The 7,635-nt window shown below is 45.0% G+C and overlaps 1 protein-coding gene across 1 annotated transcript; it reads left to right on the top strand.

Moving 5' to 3' along the window:
- Positions 1 to 345: 345 nt before the first annotated feature.
- On the top strand, positions 346 to 6,896 carry LOC123064384 (protein DETOXIFICATION 16). The gene is made up of 8 exons (XM_044487870.1): positions 346 to 621; positions 3,073 to 3,441; positions 3,544 to 4,088; positions 4,158 to 4,244; positions 4,360 to 4,655; positions 5,863 to 5,981; positions 6,469 to 6,558; positions 6,683 to 6,896. Exons 2-8 carry the CDS (start codon positions 3,196 to 3,198, stop codon positions 6,731 to 6,733), a joined length of 1,434 nt encoding a protein of 477 aa, XP_044343805.1. The 5' UTR covers positions 346 to 621; positions 3,073 to 3,195; the 3' UTR covers positions 6,734 to 6,896.
- The last annotated feature ends 739 nt before the right edge of the window (positions 6,897 to 7,635 follow it).

Raw genomic sequence — 7,635 nt, 5'->3', positions numbered from 1 at the left:
CTAATGGATTAACATTTCCATTGCGTAAATTGCAGTTATTCCTTTCAAAGGAATAGATGTTCCATTTTACTTTTCTGGATGCTGTTGTTCTTGTGTGTGCGCTCGTGGCAATAGTTAGGCCGTTAGGCAGTAGCGTGTGCGCGCGCTCGCTCGATCTGTTGGGTCCAACGCGTTTGTGCGCGTTCAGCGTGTTTGTGCGCGTCGTGCGCGAGGCCGAGCGGTTTAGCGCGCGCGTGCATGCAGCACAGCGAGGCGTGGAGGAGCTGCATGCATGGCCCGGTCGCCGGGTGAGCGCGCCTACTTCGCTAGCTAGACTACAACACTCGTCATGTATCCGGTGTGGAGTTTGAGCATAATTGGAAAAGAAAAAAGTCCATTTTCTTCTTCTGTGCTCCTCTTTCTTCTACCTCCAGTCCGGTGGGAAACGTCGTCTACCAGCGGCTGCCGTGGACAGGCCTAGGTGAGGTCTACGAGCAGCTGCCGGCCCGGGCTTCTAAAAACGATCCAAGGAACCATCGACCCGTCAGCCTGATTGCCGTCTTCCTCGCCTCCGGCCGAGATACAATCCGCTGGCCACGTCAAGAAAAGATGATCCCACTATATGATCCATCTCATGCCAGGGTACGAACTGCTAGGTACTAGATGCATGTCTTTTGAGTTGCATTTTCGGGTGGAACCGGTGATCAACAATCCTTATGTCCTGCCTGATCAAGATTAATTATAATCTTCTTACTTTCATGTCTGTGTTGAAGGTTGTGAGTGTTTCTTTCGCCAATGTGTTAACGACTAATGCACTGCAAACATAAAAAAAGTAGATAGATGAGTGGTGTCCAAAAGAATCTCGGTGACACGGCGGTTTTACCCAGGTCCAGACCCGGATGGGTAAAAGTCATATCTTCTGCCTATGTATCTTTGATGATAAACAAGATCGATTACAATGGCGTAGATCTAATCTACGAAAGGCTAGCTTATGGGTTGATAGCTTCCGAAGTAATAGCACACTCAATCCGTTCGGGTGTGTACTCGGGAACAATGGACATGTCGGTCCTGGCCTCTAGACACTATTTTTGGTTGACTTGGTTAAAATATGCCCGCAAGACACTCTCCTCCAACCAGGCACCCTTACTCACAGACAAAGTCCCTCTCCTCCGACTGTCGGCATCCTTACTTAGAGACATGTCCTCCCTAGCATGTGAAATGAGACTACGATAGTTGATGCTTCTAAGGATACGGGTCTAACCGCGCAAAAAAAAAAGATACGGGTCTAGAAAGTATCGTCCCACCATATTCCCTAAATGTAACTTCTTAATTGTCCTAAGGAGAGTGCGGGCACTTCAACCTTGGTAGGACACTGCGCAAAATTTCAAAATAGAACAATAATTCATCTTTTGGGCATGTCTGGACCTAATGTGACGAAATGAGACACCCAAACACCCAAAGGCAGAAAAACACCCCCTCCCCGCCCCCTATCCAGCGTCGTTTAAGGCGAGTCTAGGATTGACACGAATTTTGAGTGGTGGCGTGATTGTAATTTGAATTGAAACCGTCACTAATGTAGGGGTGGTTATAAGAACCCACCTGCTGGACGAATCGCCTACACATGTTTGATCTAGGCCGAATCCATCTCCGGTAACCTTATTCAAATACTGTGAAAAAATGCTATCATGTAGATTCTAAAAGAAATTATTAATGATTTTGAAAATATATTATGTAATAAAAACTATTGATTATATATAATATGTTTTTCATGTAGTTAGAACAGAATCTTCACATATCTGCAAAATGTTCAACACATATTTAAATTTTTTTGTCACGTATTTATAAAAAAGATTATCGAGTATTTGTAAAAAAAACTACTCACGTATTTATATAAAAAATGATCTCATATTGTTAAAATGTTCATCACATGTTTGCAAAAAATGTTAATGTATTGAAAAATATAGGAAGGAAAAAAATGAACAAAACAAAGGAAACAAAGTAAAATATAAAAAACAAATAAGAGAAATGAAAGAAGAAAACCAGCGGAAAAAGCGGAAGAAGAAAGGCAAGAACTAGTGGAAAATGTAAGAAAAGAAACAACTCATGCAGGTTCCAAGTTCCCCACCCGTTCATCTATAAACCCCTCTTAAAGTTTGCTCTTTGTGTGCTCCTCGATAGCCGTCAAAATGGGCTCCAGGCATCGGCACCGGCAACACACCTTCGTGTTTGTGGTCGGCCGGTGCTGCCTATGCCATTGAATCCTATTCCATGGTGGATACCCTTGTGCCTCCCAAATGATTTTAGTTATGGTTAATTTTGTTTCTTTGTCTGAACCTGTAATATTGTGTCTTTCAGACGGAAACTTTACAATTAGTACTCACATTTTTTTCTTTTGATTGACGACCAGAACTCGTCTCTTTTTGTTTGATTGACTATCAGTACTCATCTTGATTGTTCTGTGGACAATGCTATGGATTTTCAATGAAACTTGCATCTTTAATTTTTGGGGGAATATTTGTGTTCATATGCCAAGGAAAACCACGCAAGCTATATGCCGCCTATGGCGAGTCTGAACTCGCACTGGCCTTCAAGCATCCGACAGTGGGCCGAAGCCCACTATCCAGCAATCTTTATTTTTCCATGTGTTCGCTCATCTTGTCAAAAAAAAATGTGTTCGCTCATCTTGGGCACAGTTTACTCAAATACAGAAAAAAGTTTGAACCCAAGTGTTCACAAAACCCTAGCTTCAGCTGAATGGTGAGTGCGCATAGATGGCTAGTTCGACTCCCTACAAGTGCGCATCGTTTTTTTTTTTTTTGAGAAAAAGAAGGAACGTCCGCCGTTCGCTGTTCAGGGTGAACGCCTCCAGGAAATTAACGTGGCATTGGCCTTGCGCTAAGATCTGTGCGACGGCGGGGATGACGTTCGCCAAGGTTGGCCTCCGGGCAAAAGTTTGAGAGATAACATTTCCGAAAAGCCTCCATGTAAATGAACTGTTTTTCCTTACCCCAGAGCTCCTGTGCTGATTCAGCCATATACGTACATCTTAACACTCCGTTGGTGAATCTGAGTCGTCCTTTTTCTAATATATAGATCAATTTTTCTTCCGTTACATACTGTGTGGCATCAGCAATCTTTTACCTTGAAAAGTAGAGACGGAGACGCTGACCGAGTGAGCCGAGGTAGCTCCCCAGCGGAAGCACCAAGAGCGGATCCATGGAGTTAAGCACGGTGCCGCCGCTCCCCAGTGCCAAGGGCACGGCCGTGGCCGTGAACCTAGTGCTGGCGACGAGCGAGGCCAAGAGACAGCTCCGCCTCGCCGGGCCGCTGATCGTGGGATGCCTGCTGCAGAGCGTCATCCAGATGATCTCCGTCATGTTCGTCGGGCACCTGGGCGAGCTCGCGCTGGCCAGCGCCTCCATGGCCAGCTCATTCGCCATCGTCACCGGCTTCAGCTTCCTGGTACCCTACTACTCGAGCCAGCACATTCACATACGATACGGCGCACATGCATGCATGTTCTTCTCCCACTTTGCATTTAGCTTGTCGATCGAACCATGGCAGACGGGCATGTCGTTCGCCCTGGACACCCTGTGCGGGCAGGCCTTCGGGGCGAGCGAGCACCACATGCTGGGAGTGTACAAGCAGAGGGCGATGCTGGTGCTGGGCCTGGCGAGCGTCCCGATCGCGGCGGTGTGGGCCAACACCGGCGCGATCCTGCTGCACCTGGGGCAGGACCCGGAGATCGCGGCGGGCGCCGGGACGTACATCCGGTGGATGATCCCGGCGCTCTTCTTCTACGGGTGGCTGCAGTGCCACGTGCGGTTCCTGCAGGCGCAGAAGCTGGTGGTGCCGGTGATGCTCAGCTCCGGCGCCACCGCGGTGAGCCACGTGCTGGTGTGCTGGGCGCTGGTGTACAGGCTGCGGCTGGGGATCAGAGGCGCCGCGCTGGCCAACGCCGTGTCCTACCTCACCAACGTCTCCATACTGGCCGTCTACGTCAGGGTCTCGCCGTCGTGCAACAAGAGCTGGACGGGGTTCTCTTTCGAGGCATTCCACGGCCTCATCCCCTTCTTGAAGCTCGCCGTGCCATCCGCGCTCATGGTCTGGTGAGTAGAACTAGTGCCACTCAACTCATCAACGACGACAAATCCTTGATGCATGTGAAAAATTTGCAGCATGGAGTGGTGGTCGTTCGAGGTGATGGTGATACTGTCCGGCCTTCTCCCCAACCCCAAGCTCGAGACGGCCGTCCTCTCCATCTGGTATACTATAAGTTGATCTTCCTTCTCTTTGTGATGGATGGATTGATCTCCACTCCATGTCCATGGATGATCGCTGCTTGCTTGATGTACGTATCTCCGGTGCTTCACGGTGCAGCTTGAACACCAACTCCTTGGTGTGCACGGTCCCGAATGGGCTCTCTTCGGCCATAAGCACGCGCGTGTCCAACGAGCTCGGAGCGGGGCGGCCCCGGGCGGCGCTTCTGGCGGCCCGCGTGGTGATAGTGCTGGCGTTTCTGGTGGGCACGTCGGAGGGGCTCCTCCTGGTACTTGTGCACAAAGTGTGGGGCTATGCCTACAGCAAGGACCAGGAGGTGGTCTCCTACGTCGGCACCATGATGCTCATCCTCGCCGTCTCCGTCCTCTTCGACGGCCTCCAGTACGTCCTCTCAGGTATATACGATTGCATGTCATGCATGTTGTGGAACAAGGCTTTATTTACTGCACCGTTTGACTTGTAAACAAAAATATACACTTCACACCAGTATATATACGTACTTTACTTCCTTGGTTCGTATGTACCACCCCCATCATTTTGACTGGGGGCAAACAAATCTACGTATGGAATTCGTGGTTAGCTTAGTTAGAATGGGATCAGTTATCCTTAGCCTAGCATGCAGGTAGGAGTAAGTAAACTATATTATTCTTTGGGATTCCTTTTCGCCAACTTAGATTACAAGTCTCTCAGGCCTTCCGCCGCACCGGCGAACCCTGCCAAAAGACGTCGCTTCCTTTCGTCACCGTGGTCCCCGTCAGTACATCGCCGGAGCTCTTGACAAGACCAGTCTTCCGACATGGGGACAAGATAGGATAAAAACTGCGTTGTGATAATCGGAACGACGCAGTCAGAGCGCTAGCTGCATGCTGGCTCGCCGGCATGCATGATGCCACCTTCGCCGCGGCCTGCACCCCATCGTAGTATCCTCCACGGGCAGGGGAGGTCCGGGGCTGAACAATTAATTATTGATGCATACGTGGATAGGTTGGACTCACTCAAAGTGAGACGTCACGTGGAGCTAATCAAGAGCCTTTGATTTTGTGTGGCCCCGTTTAGAGTATATAGACAAAACATATATACAGTAGGAATTTTAGAAATACTATTCCTGCAAGAAATATTTCTTTCGCGCCATTTGGAACGAAAGAATTACTTTCCTGCTTTTCTTTTCAAATTTCGTGTAGTTAGTTACTACTCCCTCGGTCCCATAATTTAAGATGTTTTTTGACACTACGCTAGTATGAAAAAACGTCTTACATAATACGATGGAGGGAGTACATAGGAATTTTAGAGGAGACCAAACGCGATGTTCTACCTCATGTTTTCTTCTCTTTGTGAGTGCAATTTTTAGATTTTGCCCGCATGGCATCAAAAAGAGAGTTTTAGGGTTTTTCGTGGTTTCAGTTTCTCTTGGAATTTTTGATACACGCCATCTCAATTTCAATGGTTTTCTTATTCACACGTTTCAAGTTCATGTGTTCCAAATGGGGACTAAAGTTTGATGAGTTTTTTAGTTCGTGTAGTTGTACTTTTTTTTACCGGAAACATGTCTATAGGTGTGGCACAAATTGGCACACCGAGTAAAGGGTTATGTTAATTTTACAGGTATAGTTCGGGGCTGTGGACAACAGAAGATTGGCGCTTTTGTTAATTTCATTGCGTATTATCTAGTTGGTATCCCTGCAGCACTAGTTTTCACCTTCAAGTGCCATCTTGGTGGAAAGGTATGTATATATATATTCCTAGTCTCCTTACAGGGAGACTAGTATAGCAGCATGAACATTAATAGTGTAGTACCAACATATTACTTCCTTACCGGTTTATTAGTCCTGCATGTATTCCTAAATCAATAATTTGACAGATACAATATGACTTGTATAGGCCAAAAAATTATATCATTAGAAAATATACAATTTAAAGTTTCTAACGATACTCTTTTTGTGATATTTAACTTGTATTACGTCGGTCTAGTTGTCAATCTAGGGATACATGCAAACCTAATAAACCGGAATGGAGGCAGTAGTACTATAATAATAATAATAATAATAATAATAATAATAATAATAATAATAATAATAATAATAATAATAATAATAATAATAATAATAATAATAATAATAATAATAATAATAATAATAATAATTGGTGGTGGTGGTGGTGTTATATTTGGGTGATCACTTTGTCGGTATAAACAAGCTTCTATGCATGCAGGGGCTTTGGTTGGGAATATTGAGCGGATTGGTGACACAGACGTTGTTGCTTCTTTTCATTTCCTTTGGCAACACTGATTGGGATAAACAAGTAAGCTTATATATGGTTTACTCTTAATTACACACTTAGTTAATTTAGTTTCTTCTTGTTCCTTCAGATTTGTTTTGGGTGGCTGACAGTGTTTGTGTTTTTTATTTTTATTTTGCTTGCGTAGGCAATTAATGCAAAGGATAGAATTTTGACGTCGCCGCCTGTGGAGCCATGATCAATGACATCGCTTAACATTGGAGAGACTCCCCGTGCATGATGCCAGTATGCTACTTAAACAATGTCTCAAAATTGTCACTTTTAGAAAATAGAGGCTTTATGACATGTACCAAAGTATTACAATATTACTTTGGTACCAATTGATCCGTTGTACACAATTTATGGTGTAAAATTTAAGATGATGTATCCCTTCTTCAACTCCGTGCCGTTAACAATTCTTATTGCCAAGATCGTCCCATGAAATTTGTGTTGAGCTTGCTTGGCAAAAGTCTTGAATGTATCTTGAGTATCATCCATGGATCGAAGAATGAACACCAAAGTGTACTTTGAGAAGTCATCCACAATGTCAAGACTATAATTATTGTTTCCGCCAAGGCTATCGTATTTTGGAGGCCCAAAGAGATTCATATGAAGGAGGTCCAAAGGTCTAGTTGTCACAACCACCCCAATTATCTTTCCGGCAATACAATCACGACAAACCCTAAATTTCTCAAAGGAGACACGATTAGTCCAAGAATGTGTTCAAATTTGTAGATTTCTCACACTAACGTGGACTAGCTTGTGGTGCCACAACCACCCCAAGTTGGCTATGGCCATTAGGCATCTCTCATGCCAAGTGCTTTATTTCGAGAAATTAACCATGTAAATGTTGCCTTCAACATGCCCACAATCCTATTTGAGACTGTATCTCTCCTAAAATAATTGTATCTCTCCTATTTGAATGAAAAGCAAGTTATAATGAAAGGATTAGACGAGTATCACATTTTCTATAGATAGCTTGTTACTGATTGTCACTTTGCCCAGTCAATTACCTTTCCCGTATTATTCTAAAAAAACAACATTTGAGGTAGTAGATATATCTTACACAAATTTGTAAAGCCTGTCCCTTCGTCTGGTCAT

Source organism: Triticum aestivum, chromosome 3B, assembly GCF_018294505.1.
Source record: "Triticum aestivum cultivar Chinese Spring chromosome 3B, IWGSC CS RefSeq v2.1, whole genome shotgun sequence".
Classification (NCBI taxonomy): Eukaryota; Viridiplantae; Streptophyta; class Magnoliopsida; order Poales; family Poaceae; genus Triticum; species Triticum aestivum.
The sequence above is the reverse complement of the archived record's forward strand: the minus strand, read 5'-3'. Positions and strand labels throughout refer to the sequence as shown.

Coding starts and splice junctions, on each gene's coding strand:
- LOC123064384 (XM_044487870.1), top strand. CDS start 3,196: ATGGAGTTAAGCACGGTGCCGCCGCTCCCCAGTGCCAAGGGCACGGCC. Junction 4,089..4,157: donor CCATCCGCGCTCATGGTCTG/GTGAGTAGAACT, acceptor AAAAATTTGCAG/CATGGAGTGGTGGTCGTTCG. Junction 6,559..6,682: donor ACACTGATTGGGATAAACAA/GTAAGCTTATAT, acceptor TTGCTTGCGTAG/GCAATTAATGCAAAGGATAG.